Here is a 23,368-nt window from a genome sequence, read left to right as displayed (position 1 = left end):
TAAAGGGCAAAAAGAAACAAGTGTTGTGCAACAATTAGAGGAAATACTACTTCGTTGAACAGACATTGTAAAATTATTAAAGACCAAAAAAGCAAAATGGTTGACAATCTATATGCTTTAAACATTAGAGAAACTGATTGGAACTATAAATTGAATTCGATTTCAGAAATAATGCAACTAGTTTTAAAAGTTTACGTTTTGAATTCCTGTAAATGATCGGTGAATATAAATTAGAATAATAAATAATCAATTTTAATAATCAATAATACGTTTAAATTAGATAAAGCAGAGATCAATGATCGAAGAAATTATTCTGAATTCAAGACATCAATATAATTCAATTTTTAAATTTATCAAAATTGACTCCTAAATTCAATTAAAATAGGATCACCGATCGACTCCTAAATTTAACAAATAGATCAATCGAATCTTCAAATCAATAGGGTGGGAGTTTTGCTTTCAAAGAAGTGTACTAATAAAAGAATAAATTTTCAATTGAAGTATGTATGTACATACATATGTAAAATCAACGATCGACTTATTAATTAAACCAAATACAGATCAATAAAAAGTGCAACGATCGATTCTTAATATGAACCCAATTGACTCTTAATTTTAGTAAAATTTATTAACGACCAAATAAGATCGATTCTGAAATTGAATCAAATCGAAGCTTAAATTGAACTGAAATAAGATTAACGTTCGATCGACTCTAAAATTTAGACTAGACTATAGACTAGACTATAGACTAGACAATAGACTAGACTATAGACTAGACTATAGACTAGACTATAGACTAGACTATAGACTAGACTATAGACTAGACTATAGACTAGACTATAGACTAGACTATAGACTAGACTATAGATTAGACTATAGACTAGACTATAGACTACACTATAGACTACACTATAGACTAGACTATAGACTAGACGATAGACTAGATTATAGACTAGACTATAGACTAGACTATAGACTAGACTTTAGACTAGAATATAGACCAGACTATAGACCAGACTATAGACCAGACTATAGACCAGACTATAGACCAGACTATAGACCAGACTATACACTAGACTATAGACTAGAGACTAGACTATAAACTAGACTAGACTAGACTATAGACTGGACGATAGACTAGACTGTAGACTAGACTTTAGACTAGACTATAGACTAGTCTATAGCCTAAAATAAGGTCAATGATCGACTTTTAATTTTGAATATGATCAACAGTCAACTCATAAATTATACTAACCATCGATCGAAACTAAAAATCGACAAAAATTAAACTTCAACCAGATTGACTCTTGAATTGAAAAAAAAAAATATATCAATGGGTGCCGATCACTTGTTTGATGCAAATAGATTATGCTAAAACATTCTTATTTTAAACAGTATTTCAAGGGCGATTATTTCTCGGTCCTTCAGTTAACACGATCATTTTTTAAAGTGTTAACTAAACAAAAAAAGGTTATTTTTCTTAGAAGACATTTTTGAAACAAAATTTTTATATTTCTCCTGCTATTGATCACTTTACTTGTTTGAGTCAAAGTGTAATGGATATTCTGTATTGTTTCTGTATTGGAAATCTCATCTGCTTATTGATTGGTTGCTTCAATGGTTGGGTTAGTGTGTCAGCTGATAGGATATTAACGGAAATGAAAGAGAAACTCATGCAAAACTACAAGTATTCATGTTTTGTACCCTAAATTGGTAACAAAAGATTGGTTTTGAAATAAAGGGTTTTTTTTGTTGTTCGTAATAAGAGCAGCAAGTGTTTGAAAAGTTGAGTTAAAACTACGTTTTTGTTTTTGCTATTTTAGAATATTTTTATAGCAGTACTTGTTTTTTCTGAATGCCCCAATATAAATACAATATATTTTTATTTTTAAACAAAAATTAAAAAACACAGTTTGCGGTTTTTTGGAAAAAAAAACACAAACACAAACAACATTAACAATATTGGTATGAATGTTTTATGTTATATTTTTATATTAAAGCTGTTGTTTTTTTATTTAAAAAAAATGTACTTCGTACCTAGTGTTGTTTCTGTAATAAATTATGCAGCAGTTTTAAGTCTTCATTTTTATATAGAAACAAAAAAAGACTCACACTTTATGTAAAGAAATGTTTTTAAAATTCTTATAAATAATAATTTTTTTTTACCTTTTTTTATTAGGTCCTCCTAATGGCACCCATTTTCGTGGTTTTGGCTTATCACAACGTCCCTATCCCGATACCAGCTTTACCAGTCATTTTCGTGAATTGGGCTCATTACATCGTGTTACCCGCTCATCAGCCGCCGCTACGGCTGCTTCAATTGTTAATTCAGCAGCAACACCAACATCGGCTTCGAGTACGAACAGTAGTAGTTTACCGCAATTAACGGGAGGTATTGGTGGCAGCGTCGGTAATCATTCACCAACGAGTAGTACAATCAATTCAGATTGTCAGGGTTATAAACCGAATGCAGCCCATTTACAAGGTAAGTTAGTTGATGATGATGATCACGTTAATAATAATTTCTTTTTTGATTTTTATTTGAAAGTTTTAAAATTAATCGATGATCGTAAGGGGGGGAATTAATGTTGATAATGTGTTTGAGTGAAAATGAGAAAAAAAGTTTATTAAAAACTTAATTTAGGTTTAAAACATCTTTCTTTCAACTTTGATTTTTTTGGGATTATTTCTATTAATGATGAATATTTAGGTTTGATATCAAATTGTTGGACTTTTATTAAGGTTTTAGAATTAAGTTTCAAATAAATATGCCAAAGTTCCATTTTCTAGCAGATTTTTAATTACTTATGTTTAATGTTATGTTTTTTTTTCTATATAAATCTAAATATTATTCGAGAAAATTAACAAAACAAATACAAAACCAAAAACTTTATTAACAGTAAACATATAAACAAAACTTAAACTTAATCATCATTTTCAATCGTTACTTTTGTTAGTTTTAGTGGCGCCTAAAATACTGAATCATTTACAATTTAAAACAAAAACAAAATTTAAGCGGATTTTTTTTTAACAAAAAAATATCAGATTAAAAACAAATGTAAATATGTTAATTAATTGATCACACTCACAAAAAATTAATTAGTAGAAAAGAAAAACAAAATACTTTTGTCAAGGTAAACTTAGTCATACCCTACCTGCACAATATTAAATAGATTTTTATTAATAAATAGATTTCGAAGAATTAATTAACTAGATTTAATTTAAACAATTTCAATATTGATCTAGATCAATATTTATATTTATAGTCATTGACAAGACAAGACTAGTCTATAGTCAAGACTATAGACTGATCTATAGTCAAGACTATAGGCTGATCTACAGTCAAGACAATAGACTGATCTACAGTCAGGACAATAGACCGATCTATAGTCAAGACTATAGGCTGATCTACAGTCAAGACAATAGACTGATCTATAGTCAGGACTATAGACTGATCTATAGTCAAGACTATAGACTGATCTATAGTCAAGACTATAGACTGATCTATAGTCAAGACTATAGACTGATTTATAGTCAAGACTATAGACTGATCTGTAGTCAAGACTATACACTGATCTATAGTAAAGACTATATACTGATCTATTGTCAAGACTACACACTATAGTAAAGACTATATAATGATCTATTGTCAAGTCTATACACTGATCTATAGTCAAGACTATAGACTGATCTATAGCCATGACTATAGACTGATCTATAGTCAAGATTATAAACTGATCTATAGTCAAGACTATCGACTGATCTATAGTCAAGACTAAAAACTGATCTATAGTCAAGATTATATACTGATCTAAAGTCAATACTATAAACTGATCTATAGTTAAGACTTTAGACTGATCTATAGTCAAGACTATAAACTGAACAATAGTCAAGGCTATAAACTGATATATAGTCAAGACTAAAAACTGATCTATAGTCAAGACTATAGATCGATCTATAATTAAGTCTATAGACTGATCTACATTCAGGACTATAGAATGATCTATAGTCAAGACTATAGTCTGATCTATAGTCAATACTATAGACGGATGCATAGTCAAGAATGCTCTATATTAAAGTCTCTATAATATAGATATATGAACCATGATTATGATCCATAGTCAATACTTTAGATTGTCATAGTAAAGGCTATAGAATGCATATACATATAGTCAAAACTATTGACTGATCTATCACCAAGACTATAGAGTGATTTAAAGTCAACACTATAGGCCATGTTCGCTAACTTAATGGTGTTAACCGCCTTCAACATTAAATTTAAAAAAATCATCCATATTAAAGCCTCATTTTAAAACAAGACCGGAAATTCCTTTAACTGTTAATAAAATTATAATGTTTAATAAAAATACACAAATTTCCAAGAAGTTTAAAAGCAAACAATTCTAGTTGAGCAAAAAACATATGTTACAAATTATTATAAATGGCCGACAATAACAACATAAGTTTAAATGGGTCAATATTTAAAAGCCAAAAAAAGGATTTAAATCAGTTTTTTTCCAACAAAATGTAGACAAAAATAAGTTTCAAAACTTTAACAAAAAATTATTTAAAACAGTAGGAAAAGCCGCAAATCAATCGAAATGTGGTTAAAAAACTGGGCAGCTGTTGGAAAAAAGCCAGTTGAATAGTTTTTTTTTTTTTTTTGCTTTCTTAAAACTAAATGAGTAAAAGTGTTTTAGTAAGTACATGATTTGAAAGAAAGATTTATAAGAAGAAAAAAACTTAATATGTAATTTTTTTAATCCCTTGTTTTAAAACAAATGTTTTTAAAACCTCAAATCATTAACATGTCAATGTTAAATAATTTGCCTGTAGTTTGTTTAAAGTACAACCAATCAATGTTCCAAATATGGCAAACATATTTGCCAAATCCGTAGAAAAAAAATGCAAATTTCTTAAGCAGTTAAGTTCTCTTCTTTCAAACTTTGACAAGACAGTTTAGAGTTCTTGCCAACACTTTAGAAGAAGATTGCTTTTTTTTTGAAAAGAAAGCCACTGTTTCTCTTTTGACCAAAAACGGAAATGTATTTCAAAATGTAATAAGTTTATTTTTTGGTAGCTATTTAAATGCCTCAATGTTGTAGTACTAGATGGGAAAAGAAGATAAATAAACGAAAACCAATGAACTTTAACACGATGTTTTTCATAAAGGGTGCGGCGAAAAGTTGTGAATAGTAAATATTAAATTATATTTAAACATCTGGATACTTAATCAAATTTTATTTATATTAAATCTAGATATGGACAAAGAGCCTTCTAGATGAGATATCTTGCTTAATATTGTTATTAAATCAGACATCGACAGAAAGTTGTTTGACAGTTTCCATAGAGTTCTTGGTTTTAATATAAGAGAGCAATATAGCTTGTAAGAGAGCTATTTGTTGTGAAAAAAAAAACTTTTCTCAAATGTGTTTTTTTTTTTAACTTTTCTCGATTTATATTATATATTATACAAGAGCATATATGTTGTTATATATAAAAATAAATTAGGCATCGGTAAAGAGTTCTCTGAAAATCGACAGAGAACTCTAGCTTAATGTGAATGTGGATCAAAAAATAAAGTTTTTAATTGGAATATCTTTTCTTATAACATATTTCGGGTACTCAAACAGGCATCGTCTGAAAGTTCTCCGACATGCAGTTGAAAGTAAGTGGCCTCTTAATTGAATTTACTGCGATAACTTATGCTTTTCAAGAACTAAGAACTTTTCTTTTCAAACTATTATAATGATAGGCTTGAATTAACTTTGAACCTATATAGCTTCTTCTGTAAACCACCTTATTAACACCACCAATCAAAAAACGCAAACAAATTCATTTAAAAGAAAATTTTGTTTCAATTCTTAAGCAATGAGATTGGAAAGAATGGAAACTTAAACATTAAATCTATTATTATTTATTTTTTTTTTTTTTTTTGTTTATCATTATTTTTGCAAAACCGCAGTCCAACTTCCGTTCCTGGATATTAAGTCTTTTTTTACAACACCATTTTAAATTACAAATACCAAAACAATTTTTTAGTAGGTTCGTTCGTACAGTATGGTGTAATTTATGACCAAATAAGTGGACTGTTTGGCCAGAAGTTTGGTTACAAACAAAAAGAATAATCAACAATAAATTTTGTGAGGATGCAGAAGTGTCCATAATGTGTTAGTGGGAACTGTTTATGGTTTCTTTTTTAATTTTTTTGTCTTCAATTTTTCTTTTATATATATAAAAAAATGGTCGCGCGAAGATGATCATTTTTATTATGATGATGAGAAGATTTTACAAATTTTTATTATTATCTTTCAATAAGGTGTTAAATTGTTAATATCCGGTATTGATTTACATTTAAATAAATTATAAAAAGTTTGTGATCACATTGATCACATGTTTAAAGAAAAATGTTTAGAAAGATCTTATAATAAACCTTTGTGTTAATAACTTAAAGACTCGGTTTTTAACTTTAATACATCCTTTAACAAATAGTAATCTTTAGGGCAAAACATTGACCACTTTCTCTCTCTCTACTCATACCACAAAAAATCAAAATTGAAAAACTCTTGTACACAGCAGGACACATTGCAACAATCCCTCTTTATTAAGGGAATCGATGAAAGGATATCAAACTAATTACAATTATAATTAATTGAAGGTTCCCCTTCAACGAGCAAAAACAATAGACATTTGTTAGCAATTTACAACAACAAATGACAACATAATCATTAAAACGTTGGAAAAAAATGTTGTAATGGGAAAATGAACAACAGAGAGTCCTTTGCAATTATCAAACGTCAATTGAAGGTTAAATTAATCACAAAAAAAGAAACAAAAAAGGACACACGCATTCAAAAAAAAAAAAAAAAAAAACAAATAAACTTTGTGCTTTAAACGGGCAAAGAAAACACAATCTTAGCGGTAAATTTGCTTTGAAAAAAATTTAATTTGTTTGGAATAAAACAAAAAAACAAGGCTCAACATGTTGACAGTAAATAAATGTATGTACTTGCAACATGAAAATTATATGTTGCCTCTTGCATACTATTTTTCGTTTATTATTGTTTTTGCAATCCTTGAAAGTAGAAGTCGGCCATAGAATAAAATTGTTTATGGGAAAACCTAAAGACGGACGGATGGACGAACACAGGGAAAGAAATGAAAAGTTGGTGGCACTACAGTAGCCAGAACAACTATATTATGTACAACATAATAATTTATTTAGACATTTATACTGCAACATACAATGAAATATTTATATGGATATTGTAATGACTTTGCAAATATACACTTGAAAAAATTAAGTTCTAGTTCAGTTTTTTGTTCAGTACTAGTTCAGTTCTAGTTCAGTTCTGGTTCTGGTTCAGTTCTAGTTCAGTTCTAGTTCAGTTCTAGTTCAGTTCTAGTTCAGTTCTAGTTCAGTTCTAGTTCAGTTCTAGTTCAGTTCTAGTTCAGTTCTAGTTCAGTTCTAGTTCAGTTCTAGTTCAGTTCTAGTTTAGTTCTAGTTCAGTTCTAGTTCAGTTCTAGTTTAGTTCTAGTTTAGTTCTAGTTCAGTTTTAGTTTAGTTCTAGTTCAGTTCTAGTTTAGTTCTAGTTCACTTCGTGTACAGTACAAGTAAAATTTTTACCTAAAGTACTTGCAAGTAATCTAGAAACAACTCATTATTCTTTCAGTGTAACCCTTCAAAATTACGTTTGATGTCGATGACGTGAATAATGATGATTATGAGGGGCGTACAAATACAAAAATATTAAAATGTGCGTGGCCGCCGCTTAAGGTTTAGCTCACTGCAGTTTGTTTAACAACATTTTATACAAGGGGTTAAAAAAAAATACTGTAGTTCATATTAGCAGGAAAATTTTCATACTAATTGAAACATTAAAATGTGATAAATGCTAGTTTTAGTTTCAACAGTGATTATGGTATAAAATTGCCTTAAATCTATAAAGGTAGAGTCAGTCGACGTCATTCATCCTTCATGGGCTACAAGCGGCAAATGTTGTCTTTATTATTGTAAAGAAACAAGGGGATGAAAATGAAGAAAAAAAATATTTTTTCAATTATGGGTTAAATTGACGTTATGTACGCAAGGTCTTTTGAAGCCAGCGTAAAGATATATAATTTTTTTTTCTTCTGACAGTTTATTAAAATTTGTGTTGTTTATAATTAAATTAATTAGTTTGTTTAATTAAAATAATTAATAATGTTAAAGAATTTAAGATTTATAATTAATCAAAGTAAGTTTGCTAAGCTCACCTGTTAAGAAGTGTTTTCTTAGATGCTCTTTTCTTTTAGCAAATTTTTAATATATAAGTATATATTTTTTCCTCTGTTGTTATGTAACCCTTTTTTCTTTAAATTAATAATTTTTCTAGTTGTTTATGTTATGTGTGTCTTTGGATTGAGTGGCATATTTTATATATGACACAGCAGGTTGCCATTTTTGTTTATATGTTTTACTTGTCTGTCATCAATTTCATTGAGGGACCGACCTTAGAATCGCAGCTTATGTCAAATTATTTTTCAATTAACATAATTTTTTTTGTAAAATTATGGCTTATAATGTTTATGACATGTTTATTATTTGAAAAAATACCATTCTCACTCCCGTTCTAATAAGGCTTCTCCTGTTCATTTATTAAATTCTGTATTAAATTTAAAATATTAAAGTTAAATATTTTATTAAATTTTTTAATTTTTCCATATTTTTAGACAACAACAACCTTATGGGTGCTGCTGAATGGACCGGTTATTCCAGCAGCATGACTAGTGCCTCTGCCTATTCCAGTTTTCATCATACCCATCACTTGCCACCACCTCCACCGCCATCAGCTGCTACAGCAGCTGCCACAAATTCCGCTTACAGCGGCTATGAAAGTCTCACCACCGATCCCGCCAACTTACACTTGCCAACCGTGCTCACCGATATGCAACCCTATTGTCCGACCAGCGATTATCATCCCAGTGCCATAGTGCCGCATGTTCAGGCGCCGATTTGTAGTCCCAACTATAGCACGGTACCGAAAAATGAATATGATTCTTATAATGCAGCAGCGGCGGGTTATTCTTCCTATAACAACTGGTCTAATGGTTATAATAATTATCAATATGGCAGTTGTGCGGGTCAACCACAATACTCAGCTCATACAGCGCACACAATGGTACTGTATCCTCAACTAATATCCACCTATAATCAAAATGAAATTCACTTACACCTACATGGCACCGATAAGATCGAACAATATTTAGGTGGAGAAAATGCTCTCACTATTAGTTCCCTTTCCGGTAATCGTTCAAGCATAGAGATCGGTATTGGCACCTCGGATCACGAAGAACAAATGCAAAATAACAATAATGCTGCAGGTGCAGGAGGCATAATGAATAGTGATCCTCATACTCATGTGGTAGTAACAGATCCAGCGAATCTAGATGCAGAACAAAGACAAACACATTTAACGGATCCCGCAACTGAAGTTAATGTAGTGGGCAGTGGTGGTGTTAGTGTTGCATCATCGGGTGTAACAAATGATCAACATACTCATGCCTCGAGAGAGGGAGAAGAAGTGTGGCGACCCTATGTGCCCACTTCATGGCCTCAGTGACAAAATTGTAAGACTTATGTACATATAGAGTTAAATTAAGAGTCTATTTAGTATGAATACGTATTAATTTAAGTAACTACTACTATTTGCTTTAAAAAAAACTAATAAATGAAATGGAATGAATGTAAAAACAAAATTACAAAAAAACACAAAATTTGAAAAATTATTTAATCAAAAGATTTACTAGGAGAAAAGGATAGTCTTGTAATATGTATATTTTTCAATGAATGCCTATAAGTATGCTTCTATTTATTCATACTCAATGAAATTGCATGAATTTTTAGAATATTCGCGATAAAATAGAATCGGTTTACAAAAAATTATAGAGCTTTGTTGGAGAAGCAGGGGGAAAAGTATGTTTTTAAAAACGTGTTAATTAGAGTTACAGGTGGCGTTATTTTAGCAGAATCATGTGCCGACATAATGAAGTTTCTATAGGAACATTGTGGAATCTGTTTATATTGAAATCAGGGTTTTCGACCACAGAGTGAGCTAGAGATGACTATGAAACTTGCAAGACACACGCGGCTGCTAAATATCGTGTGTGACTGATTCCGGTCCATATTCAAGCTGTTTGATCAATTACTTAAGTTTTAGAATATCAGACAATTCATTACAAAATGATTTTCATATTTTTATTAAAGAGTTTTTTCGAGAAGTATTTATTTTCAGGTACATCAAAGGGTTAATTTTGACTAAAATGTAATCTTAATTCTCATAACATACATAATTATCTAAGGTTAATCATAAACCAAAAATTCTAAATCTTTGAAAAAACATCATAAAGAAGTTAAATTTCAGACTTAAAAAGTTTTTAAAGAGGAACCGTATTATATTCACAAGGACTGTTATGGGTTAATTTTCACTAGAACTTAAGAATATTCAGTGATCATGACATATTTTTCAAGGTTGCAAGATTTCATCAAGATCCATTGAAAAAGACTAAATTATTAGCTAAATGTTTAATATATAAAAACTTGACCTTTGACCCCGAAGGTCAAAAGGTTGAATTCCCACATTAAGTGAATATTTTTTTAAAGGGTAAAATAAAATTTTTATTTTTTTTTTTAAATTGGACTGCAGCAATAGAGAAAAAGACAGAATTATGCCAAAAAAACAATTGTAATTTCAAAACCCTTGTACAGCTAAAGAATAAAAACTATTGACTTAATAGTTTTTGGCTTCAACTCTGTTAAACTTTTGCAATAAAAATTCTAAAGAAAAGTTCTTTACAATTAACAAGTTATTTAACAAAAATTGCTTAAAAAACCTAAACAAGTTTCCTTAAATAAACTTTCATCCAAAAACTGATTAAATAAATGTTTCAAAATAAAATTACGTTTAAATAATAAATAATTTAGTTAGTTATAAATTCTATATAATTTTATAAATGTATATTTAAATGTAAAAAAAAACAACAACAACAAATCAAACTAAAAATACAAATAATTAAAAACAATATATGATTAATAATTCTTTATAAAAAATGGAATTAAATAAAAAGAAAATATATAACACTATATAAAAACAACAAACTACAATTACAACAAAGTAATTATATATAAAAAAATTGGATCAGATTAACAATTTACTTGTATAAATTGTTATAAATACATTAAAGAAATGCATGTTTGTATAATTTCAAATAAAATAAAACTTTCCTGCGGTTTTATTTTATATTATTTCTTCTTCTTGTACTTAAAACTCAATAATTTATTTTCAAATGAAATGAAAAAAATATGAACAAATTCTTGTTTAAAATTATTTATTTACGTTTCTAGATTTTATACTATTTTTAATTCAAAATTTTCTTTCTTGCTATTTTGAAATGAAAATTTTCTCATAATTGTGTATTTATATAATATAATGAAAAAGGACTGTGTACTAGATTCTAAGATTAGTTTTTAGTTTATAAAATATTTGTTGTTTAAATTTTTTGTAGTTATTTTTAATTTGTTGTAAATATTTAATTTTTTTAAATTTAAATAATTTTAATAAATAATTAAAGTAATTTTTTAAAATATCCCAATAAAACTAAACAAAAATGTGTTTTGATTTAGGAAAAAGTGTTATATAGAATTTTTTAAAATTAAAAAAAAACTGTTATACAAAATTGAAAAAAACTGTTATACACAATTTTTTTCAAGAAAAAAACTTTTATACACAATTTTTTCAAGAAAAAAACTGTTATACACAAATTTTTTAAAGAAAAAAAACTGATACACACATTCTTTCAAGAAAACCTTACTTGACAGTTTGAAAATCTGTTATACACAAATTTTTATTTAGAAAATTCTGTTATACAAAAAATGTGTCAGTCTGTAAAAATTGTGTTTTACACTAATATTCCAATAGAAAATGTGCTATATAAACAATTTTCTGTAGAGAAATGAGTATTTAAAAAATTTTCTATAGAAAAATCTGTTATACAATATTTTTTTAATAGAAAATGTGTAATAAAAGTGCTATATACGATGTTTTACAATTTGTGTCATTTCGACACAAATATTTCTCTAGAAAAATCTGTTATATAAACAATTTTCTGTTGAAAAATGTGTTATACGTGAATAGTCTTTTTAGAAAAATGTGTTTTCTGTAGTTATTTGTAAATTTTTCTGGTAAAAAATCTGCTATACAATTTTTTATATAAAATGTGTAATAAAAGTGTTATACAAGATATTTTATAAAAATATCTTTTATACACAAATGTTTTTATAGAAAAGTATGTTAAATAAACAATTTTCTGTAGAAAATTTAGTTATAGTCAAATTTTTCAAATTCAAAATCTGTTATACACAATGTGTAATAAAAGTGTTATACACGATGTTTTACCCAAATTCTCAATAGAGGTATCCTTTATGCACAAATATTTCTATAGAAAAATGTGTTATATAGTAATTTTTTGTAAAAAAAAGTGTTATACAAAAATATTCCTGTAGAAAAATGTGTTATACAAAACATTTTCTAAAGAAAAATGAGTTATAGGCAAATTTTTCTATCGAAAAATCTGTTATACAGATTTTTTTAAAGAAAATGTGCACTAAAAAAGTTATACAAGATGTTTTATACAAATTTTCTATGGAAGTATCTTTTAAGCACAAATATTTGTATAAAGAAATGTGTTATACACATAGTAGTTGTATAAAAGTGTGTTGTACACAAAATATACCTATAGAAAAATGTGTTATACAAACAATTTTCCAAAGAAAAATGTGTTAAAGATAAATGTTTCTAATGGTAAATCCGTTATACACAATTTTATATAGAAAATGTGTAATAAAAGTGTTATACAACAGAAGTATCCTTTATATATCAATATTTCTATAGAAAAATGTGTTATACACACATTTTTCTGTAAAAAGTGTTCTAAAGAAATATTCCTATAGAAAAATGTAATATACAAACATTTAGTTCTATAGAAAATGTATAATAAATATTTTCCATAGAAATGTTATACAAAAATTGGTCTATAGAAAAATGTGTTATACAGAAAAAATTCTGTTATACAAACATTTTTTATAAACACATTTATAATACAAAATATATTTGTACAAAAATGTGTGATACAAAAATCAGTTGTAAAGAAACATCTGTTATACACTTTTTTAAGGAAAACTGTGTTATACACAAAATTCTCTAAAGAAAAATCTGTTTTATATAAACTTGACCTTTGACCCTATAGTTAAATGTGTTGCGCTTGTCTGATTTTTATAAAAATATTAGCACTTTTAGGTGATAGTATTATTCTCTAATTAAAATTAAACTTTTACTAAAATCTTTAGAATCGATTGAAAACTCAAAACCTTCAGATACACCATAGATTTAAATACCATAAATTTAAACAAACTATCTTTATAATCTAAACAATTTAACATATTTATACAAAAATTCATAAATTTATTTAATTAAAATAACCAGAAATCGTTTCAGACCCGCCTTATGTAAAATGTTGAAACTGAAATTTGTCTCTAACCATCAAGAACTAGTCATTTCACTAGTTCTATTTTTGTTATATTAATGTTAACGAGATTGCAATCTCTTATCACTTCTTAATACACACATCTAAGTTTCTAGCCATTCCTAATCAAAATTTTTTTTCAAAAATGTTTAATAAATTTTATAAAAATCTCTCCAGCACTCACCTATGATGCAGGGCAACATATAGAAAAAAATCCCAAAGTTATTATGAGTTTTGTTGGTGTATTTTTGTTATCGTGTTTTTTTTCTGAAATGCGGTTCTGATATGCGATAAGAATTTAATTTCAAATTTATTTAATTCTTTACGTTCAAGAGATTTTATATTATTATAATTTAAAAAAATGATTCATGTTTCAGACACGTGTAAATACGTAAAAGCAATAACATGTTTATGAAATCAAGTTCATATTAATTCTATTATTGTTTCAATATTTTTTTGCTGTTTTGTTGTTGTTGTTATAGAAAGAATAAGAAATTTTATTTGCGAGAATTTGTATGCGGTTTTGATAATTATAGATTTTTCCATATAAAAGAGGGCAAAACTAAGACATTTGCCAAGTCTTTCAATAAGAGATTCGTAATCTCAATAGAACATCTAAAAAGATTTTCGATCGTTATCGAATAACAAAATTTGCTTTCAGTTTAAAGTGTTAAAGTAGCTTGATAGAAGTTAATTTTTGTTTTCTATTTTTCCTTTAATAATTTATCTTAGACCACCATCATAGAATTACAGAAGTTCATTCAGCTATCACAATTAACAATCTTGGCCACCCTGTCGATGCTTTGGAAACACTTACTACACAACAGCCTAACTGCCAAGTCAGTCAGTTGTAAGGGATTTCATAAATAAAAGCAAAATGTACAAATTTACTGGAGTATGTCTTACAAAGAGTTTATTAGAGAGTTTAATGTTACATTAGAAGAACTTTATTATGAGCTTGATTACTGCAATCGCATGCAAAACGCAAACATACGATCACCTACGATCAGCTTTAAAACTACTAAATGTTAGAAAGTTTATTATCAATTCTTTTTTTGTTTTGTTGTAATTTTTTTTTTACCGCAAGGTGATCAAATGTACGCACAATGACTTTTTATACTTCTTCTTTTTTTCATCCTCTCTCTCTCTCTCTCTTTCTTTTCTTCTGTTACAATTCCTCTTCGACAGAGTAAAAATTGTCAACGATGCGTAGGATCAGTTACAGGCAGGCTGCAACAGTACACGTTGACAATGATGTTGCAAAAATGTTCCCCTTTTTAAGTTTCGTCTTGTGATTATAAAGCGCGTGTTGCTTGTTTATAGTTTTGTGTTCTATAGAGAAGAAGCCCTTCTTTTGCTTGACTTTTTTTTAAATTTTATTTCTTATTTTTTTGAATGCGTACCCATGCATGGTTAAATATTCTCTAGTTACACAAACTCTTTCTTTTTTGCTGGCTTATGGATCAAGTTAGAAAATTGCTTTAACCCTTAAACTGTTGGCAAATGATTTGATATTTTTTGATTACAGCAACATGTTGAAAGACTTAGATCATTACAATATCATATCAAACTGAGCTAAATCCCTTTTGAATCTTATTAGAACTTTTAAGCAATTGAAATATTTTTTTGTAATTAAGATTTTATTAAAATGTTCTATAATCAAGTACGAATCGCCCATGTTGGGATTAATTGTATTTTTAAATTATCCTTATTTTTATCTCAAATCAAGAATACATTTGAGATTTAATCGAAACGAAAATTTTAAAAATAAATGCAATATAAGATCACTTTGATTGAAAAAAACTTAAATTAGGGTTTTCTTGATTTAAGAAAAACGTTTTTCCCATTTTAAGGTTAATTTTGTGCCAAACTAACATGCAAAATACCAGTTGTAAAGTTGAAACTTTTCAAGTCTCTACAATTTTACACATGACTGATGACATGTATGATGATCGATCGTGTACTACACGTACACACTTACACACGTTCCTTTATACAAATTTTGTTTTTTTTTAATATTTGTAAGTTAAGTATTCACATGCCCGTTAATACTTGCAACACTCGTCGACTTCGTCGTCGTTGTCGCTCTTCGTCATCACAAGTATTTGTAGATCATTGTTGTTGACAATTTAGACTTTAGTTAAGCTTGTGATCAACCGATGTTAAAATGATGTCCATGTGTCCTACTGTACGTTTGGCATCAAGTTGCTGTTAAAAGTGAAAAAAATTGAAATGTGTAGAAAAAATTGTAATAAAAGTATAAATATTGGTTGCAGTATAAAGATTCGATTGATGTTTTTGTTTTAATTTTTTTTTAAAGAATACTACTTTGTCTGCATCTGTAGGACAGTTTTTAGGTGATTAATTAATCTTGGTTTAGTTAAACGAAGCTTAACGCTTAGATGCAGAAAAAAACTTGATCAAAGAATAATCGAAAAATGAATTCTTATGGGATTCAACACTATTTCTGAAGCAAAGCAAAGGTTGTGAGAAAGAATGGAGTTTAACAGGTTCGTGCTAATCGTATGTTAATCACACTGATGATAATAAAATGTTCGTAAATTTTCGTCGCTGTTCCTTGAATAAGATTCAAAATCGAAGAATTATTGTTCTCTTTGATAGGAGTTTGTGTCTCAAAGTTGTTCTGCACGCTAATTAGTAGTTTGTCAAATAGCGCTCGATCTTCACCTTCTAAAACAGTTATCTATTGTAGTAATTCTAACATCAGGACAATGTTCACACTTGTAGCTCAAATCGCTTACCCTTAATGACATTTTTTAATGATCCTCATTATGTGTTTAATGATCCTCATACATTAAGAGTCTATGTGTTAGTGATCACAATCGATTCATATATCCGAAATTGATTGGAAAGAACATTTACTATTCAAAAGAAAGCACAGTTGTCCCCTTATTCTTTTTCAGTTCTTTTCTCATTTTTTGTCATAGGTATCCGAAACAACTTTTTGGTGGCTTTGAAGGTTACCATGAGCAGTTTCTCTTCAATAACCTCGAAGGCTAAATATTCCTTAGTATTATATGAACACGTATTGTCAGTCCTCTTCTAAGACGTGTTACGTTGATGACTTCTCTAAAGCTTACTTCATTTCAGAATAAACATACACTTTCAATAGTCAATGTTTAGAAACTCAATTTCCTGGGCGTAATTCCTTAGAATTTTCAAATCAGTGTTAGTTATTGTTAGATATTTGGATCTAACTTCGACGAATACCTGATAGTTGCAAAGAAAGTGCTTCAGAGTTTCACTGTTCTCTCCACATGCTCTACATTCGACTGAATCAGCACGTACAATTTTGCATTGATGTGCTCTTAAACCTGTGTATCCACTTAGAATAAGTACCATCATATTAACTTTAGACTTGCTCATTTTCTGGTCTTACACTCATCAAGGTTACCATAGGATCTTTGTGGTTCTACCTACTGTTTCATTATTCCAAGAGGCCTTATGGGATTCCCACATTTTTAATTTAATGTTTGTTGTGTCGAATGGTTTTTCGTTTGTCAGGTAAAATGCCGAGAGCTGCTTTCCCTTTAAAGTTATTGAGTTCGCATTTTCGTTGCCGACTACTACCAAGTGGCCTGGTACCCATATGATGTAAACCTTAACTCTAGGAGAGTATTCAGTTAATGCTATCTTAAAATCTACTAACGATGACATTGTTCACTCAAATTGGGAAATACGATTGATGAAAGTCTCTAATTAGGTTAGGTCTTTGAACACTGATCTTTTTGGCAATATTCCTATCCATGACTCCTAACTTATAAAATGTACTGGTAAGATAAGTTTTTTGGTCATGGTCGATCCATGGATGCTTTAAAAAAGTTTAAATAAGATTCAGCATCTTTCACAGAAAACCAAGTTTAAACCCCGAATCCTTATATTTTAAAACAGACCCCAACCATAAAAACTAAAAAAAACATAAACAAGAATATTGCCAACGCCAATATTTTCTCCTACTTCTTTTTTTTCCTCATCAGATCATCTTCTTAACATCATCAATGTCGTTTCCATCTCCTTTTTCAAAAGGCATAAAATTACCAACCATCACCATCACAACAATCAATATTGTTGTTCAATTGTTGTGGGGCTTCTTGAGATCTTTAAATAAATTGAAACTTGTATGACTATACGACAAAAAAAAAACTCAATAATTTCAAAATATTCAACTAAAACAACGAAATTCTTAAGTTTTACAAAAAACAAACACCAGTTCAAACACATATTATTTTGGATCCCCAAAGAGTTTTCTGTGGCAGACCTTTTCTCAAACACCCCTACACAATACTGACTGACACCAATGATGACGAGTAGACGAGGGCATGAGTATGTTCAGTGAATTGTAAAATATTTCGTGTTACTTTAGGCACATTGCTTAAGGTTTGTATTAAATGCAAACACAAACGAGGGCGGGCTAAAAAGTCCTCTAGAAAAAAATAGTCAAAAATTTATATACCCATATCTTTGCTCTAGAATTAAATCATTTCTATGAATTATAATGACTTTTGGCATGCAACTCGTTTATTTACATACATATGTATGTGTGTGTGCAAATATTTACATATGTTCGCAAGTACTTGGGTGTTTGTTAACTGTTTTTATTTGTGGTGTTTAAAATAAAATGCAAATAATGTTTTTTATTGTTAATTTATTAATGCCAGAGTAAAAAACCGCAAAAAAATTTCATACATGATCCTCCGCCTCTTTTTGCACATTTTACTAGTGTTTTTTTTGTAGTTTTTTGTTTTTGTGGTTGTTCATCATGTCTATTGTTATTGTGTAGTTTTTCAATCTTTAATTTATTTATTTATTATCTATTCTATTTATGTACAAGTAATTGCAAATGTTTGCAATAATTTTATTGTGTTTTTTATAGATTTTGTTTGTGTTTAATTTCCATATTTTATTATTATTATTATAATTATTACTGCAATACAAAAATTTTATAAAAGATTTTCTAAGGTTTCATTTATACTAATTTTGCAATTATAATTCTTGTTAATTTTATTTCATTCTATTGCAAATCATTTGGCAATTGTTACAAAATGGCTTTTATTATAAAAGATACTTGTGAATATATTTATGTTCAATATTAAATCTCTACTGCTCTATTTATCGTTCTATATAGTTTGTAATACAGAAAGAAAGATCTCAAACAAAATTTAACAATATTTGTTTCAACTCAAGTCTAAAAAGTACTTTAAATTTTAAAAATGATTTTATTACCTTAAACAATTTCTAATTCTTTAAACAATTACCAAAAATATCTTAACTGAAGTTAAAAATCAATTTTTAAGCAATTTATATTTGAATCTTCTTTTAATCTAATACTTTATTTAACGACACAGTGCAACACGAAAAAAATAACCATATACGGATCTTTACGATAAAAGACCATGGAGAGGAAGGCCTTGTCTTCAGTTTTGCCTAAAGTCATGCATTTTTTAATTATAAGACCCCAATGATTTGGTGCATCGTTTTCATTCTAAAAAATTCCGAACATAAACTCTGTACGGAATTTTGATTTACTCTCTGAGAGAATGTTGTTGCTCTTGTCACAAAAAAGAAAAAAAATGTTCTCTACATGATCAGAATCGCAAAAAGTAATGTTTTTTAATTTGTTTTCCTTGTTCAGGTCTATAAGTAGCAAACCGTTTAAAAGTTAAGAAAACAACCAACTGCAAAAATGTTCCTAAGATCTTAATAAACAACTTTCTAAAAGATATGAACTTCTTAGGAATGATAGGTAAGTCGTAAAAGTGAAATGTTTCATGAGAATTTTATACCCACAATCCAAGAAGATTTGGGGTATATTGGCCTTGTCATTCCGTTTGTGACACATTGAAATATTATTTATTCTGAGTCCATATTAAATTCTAGCCGTCTATATGTTGAAAGCACGATAGAGTCCAAACGGAAAGAGCTAGAGAGATGAAATATTTTTCTTATAAGTATGGTTTGTTTGGTATCGAAAATGGGTAATATCGGTCCACGTTTTCGCATAGCCCCCTTACAAATCGCCCCCCGAAATAAAGTTTTAACAGTCATATCTACTTTAAAAATACGACATTAATAAGTCTTATATGAATCAAATTCTCCAAATTTATGAGGATCAGTCCATAATTGACCCTACCTCTCATAAATGGTCCTCTTCAAAAAAAGGACTTTAACGCCGAATATATGTAAGTAAGTTTCTTATGTTGTTGATTGACCAGGAATAGCAAATCGCACTCTTTTAAATTGTAGACGCAATTTGTCGTCCGAATCTGACTCTAATTCGGAACTTGTGATGTCCACAGGCATGTTGCTTCCAGACTGTCTTCTATATTCTCACACGGTGATCTTGTGACTTCACCAACATTCCTGTGATTCATGAATTATAAAAGGAATGCAAAAAATGCCTCAATATTAATTGATATCACCTCTGAATGCAATGCGTGAAGCTTATTGCCTTTGTACCGATTTTCCATGGACATTGTGGTTTGGTAGAACCTATCTCCTTGCTTATCAGATTCGGTAGGCAGTTGTTGTTCTTAAATCAATCTTATTATACCCTTCACCTTCGTGAGAAGGGTATATATAAGTTTGCCATTCCGTTTGTAATTTCTATAATATAATTTTCCGACCCGATTAAAACATGTTCGTCTGTCTGTCCGTCTGTCTGTTGAAATCAATTTTCTGAAGACTCCAGATATCTTCAAGATCCAAATCTTCAATAATTCTGTCAGACATGCTTTCGAGAAGTTTCCTATTAAAACTCAGCAAAATCGGTCTATAAATAACTGAGATATGGGTAAAAATCTGAGACTATAAATCTTCAATAATTCTGTCAGACATGCTTTCGGGAAGTTTCCTATTGAAAATCAGTAAAATCGGTCTATAAATAATTGAGATATGGGTAAAAATCTGAGACTACCACAGAAAATTTCCTCAACAAATTATAAATAAAAACATAAAAACAACAACAAGATGATAAAGCAGTAATATGTTGGTAATACAGCACATATTTGTTTGAGGGTGGTAATACAGTTTAACGGTGGTAGTACAGTACAACGGTTAATATTTCTTTCTGCTACAGTTTATATTTGTTTGTGTGTATGTTATGTGTTACATGTGTGCAGAGATACAAAATAAATAAAAACTGTTTTTTAAAACATACTTGGTGAAGGGTATATAAGATTCGCACAGCTGAATATAGAAATCTGACTTGTTTTTATTTCAAATCAAAAATGCTTCAATTATTTACATCGTACTTAATGGATTAACAAGTAACAAAAAAATCGTACTTAAACAATTCCGAAACAGCTTCGTTCCCGTTCGTCTAATGAAGTATAACCTATTATACGAAATACTTGTCGTATTCTAGTTATAACATTTGCTACATAGGGACAATGGAAAGTTGCAGGTGGATATCCAAGACCTTGTATATAAACTTTACGGAACTCTAAAGAGAAACAAGTTCAAATCAAATTAAAAGTCTCACCTCTGCATCTCATATTGCAAGCAAAAAGATAAATAGCTAAAATTGATTAAGTGTTTGGAAAATTACTAAAATTTGCATATATGTACGTAAAAAGTACGGCTTAATTTCTATGAAAAGTCGGGCAAGTCTAGTTCTAATTAACGTCACAATTTTCAAACGAATTAACAAGTGGAATTTTTATTATATCTACTTAAAAAACTTTTGCTAGGTCAAAAATTTTTACTTAATCATCGGGCTGCTTCAAACGTTCACACCCCCACAAAGAGAATTTTTCGAAAGCAAATTTCGCAAAAGTTCAGCTCTTAAAAAATCAATCAAAACTCTTAACAAATCTTTGTAAACAAATAAATAAAATCTGTTTTTTATTTTAACGAATCTAACTCACCTTTACTCTAATATCTTTCTCAATATTGAAACTCTCCCTTTCTCTCTATCAAATGAGAAAAGACAATCAAATACACAATAAACTTGTCAACGGGGGTTTTTGAATATTGTCATTAAATTATACTATGTTCACAATTTAAACGGTCAGCAGCAGTGGTGGGGTGAATCATACAGGTAATAAAATGACGTAGTGAATACAGCAAAAACAATTTAATTTTTACGTTGCTTCCGTACGTGCTCGTTTGTCTGTCCGTCCACACACCAAAATCAGCTGTCTGTTGGTCTGTCTAGCCGGCTTTGGTGTGTGTGTTTTTTTTTGTTATACATGAGCTCTAAAATATTAATAATTTAAACACGATTTTTAAAAGTTTAGTGTGTGAATTAGAAAAACCAAACTTTTGAAATTGGAAAAAGCTTTTTGTTCGTATTCCGTATTAATACAAACTGGCTAAACTGAGTTGTAGTATTGTTGTTTGTTTATTGGTGAATAAAATGTAAAAAATAACTAGAACTAAATAAATATTTGAATATTTTGCGCGATTTGTTTTGAATTAAAAGTGACAAATCTTTAATAAGTATAATTGAAGAGTGATAAATGTGACCAGCTAAAAGTGATAAAGCGATGAAAAATAAATTAGAGCTTACTTAAACGTAGAGAAAATGGTTCCTGAAAGATCATTGTTTAGATTCCAAATCCTCGAATTAACAGCAAAAAAACTGTCAAAACAACGATTCTATGTATCCTTGTATCTATGTATGTATGTATGTATGTATGTATGTATGTATGTATGTATGTATGTATGTATGTATGTATGTATGTATGTATGTATGTATGTATGTACGTATGTATGTATGTATCTATCTATCTATCTATCTATCTATCTATCTATCTATCTATCTATCTATTTAGCTATCTATCTATTTAGCTATCTATCTATCTATCTATCTATCTATCTATCTATCTATCTATCTATCTATCTATCTATCTATCTATCTATCTATCTATCTATCTATCTATCTATCTATCTATCTATCTATCTATCTATCTATCTATCTATCTATCTATCTATCTATCTATCTATCTATCTATCTATCTATCTATCTATCTATCTATCTATCTATCTATCTATCTATCTATCTATCTATCTGCCTATCTGTCTGTCTGTAATTCTTCATTATTTTGGGTTAAACCCAAACCCAATTAGTTGGTTACGTTATGCACTATTAGAACAGTTTGTATTTACTCTAAAATGCAAATGTAAACACGATTTATTAGAGGGATTTTTATTTTCTCTCACTGACAAAATATTGAATAATTTTTCGCCGAAGGTGTCTGGACTATGAGAAAAAAACTACATAAATAATCTAACAAATCACTTTAAGTAAATTATAAATTTCCACAGCACTAGGAACTTGTTAAATAAATAAAATACAAAGTAAAACATGAGTAACCGTAAATTAAACATAAAATTATAATCGTTTCTTGAGTTTAAATTAAAATTTGTTAAGAAGTCACAAAACGTACAACAAATGCTGGAGGAAACCTAGCAGCAATAAGTGAACAGGTCAATGTTTTAGAAGGCAACATATACATACAATGCAAATCTGTTGCATATTTCTTAACCAAACAGTCTCGATTTTATGGCACAAGCACGATGTTTGTATGATTTTTGGCAAATTTATCTAAAATCGTCCGCCGCTAATCAAACTGTCAGAACTTCAATCATTTTATGAACTTCTAAAAAGCTGTAGAAAAAACACTCTCAACACAGTTTACAAAAAGATTATTGCAAGTGTTTTGAGACGAAAAAAAGTGTTTAAGGCACCTGCCATTTAACCAACCGACCGAACAACACACATCTGTTTGAGAAACTACTTTGAAAGAAGGTGATCAAATAATTTGTTGTGTGAAAAAATATGTTA

The 23,368-nt window shown here is 28.9% G+C and overlaps 1 protein-coding gene and 1 long non-coding RNA gene across 2 annotated transcripts in view; one reads left to right on the top strand and one right to left on the bottom strand.

Annotated features, from left to right (window-relative positions):
- The window catches only part of LOC111684005 (protein lozenge), a 28,587-nt gene extending 17,557 nt beyond the window's left edge, over positions 1–11,030 (top strand). The window contains exons 4-5 of the mRNA XM_046946260.1: positions 2,180–2,485; positions 8,713–11,030. Of these exons, the coding sequence (XP_046802216.1) occupies positions 2,180–2,485; positions 8,713–9,602 (1,196 nt within the window). The 3' untranslated portion in view covers positions 9,603–11,030. The remainder of the gene's footprint in view (positions 1–2,179; positions 2,486–8,712) is intronic.
- Positions 1–23,368, bottom strand: part of LOC124418800 — a 72,313-nt gene that overhangs the window by 26,988 nt on the left and 21,957 nt on the right. The window lies entirely within an intron of this gene.

This window comes from Lucilia cuprina, chromosome 3 (genome assembly GCF_022045245.1).
Source record: "Lucilia cuprina isolate Lc7/37 chromosome 3, ASM2204524v1, whole genome shotgun sequence".
Taxonomy (NCBI): domain Eukaryota; kingdom Metazoa; phylum Arthropoda; class Insecta; order Diptera; family Calliphoridae; genus Lucilia; species Lucilia cuprina.
Note: the sequence above shows the minus strand (reverse complement) of the source record. Positions and strands in the feature narration are given on the sequence as shown.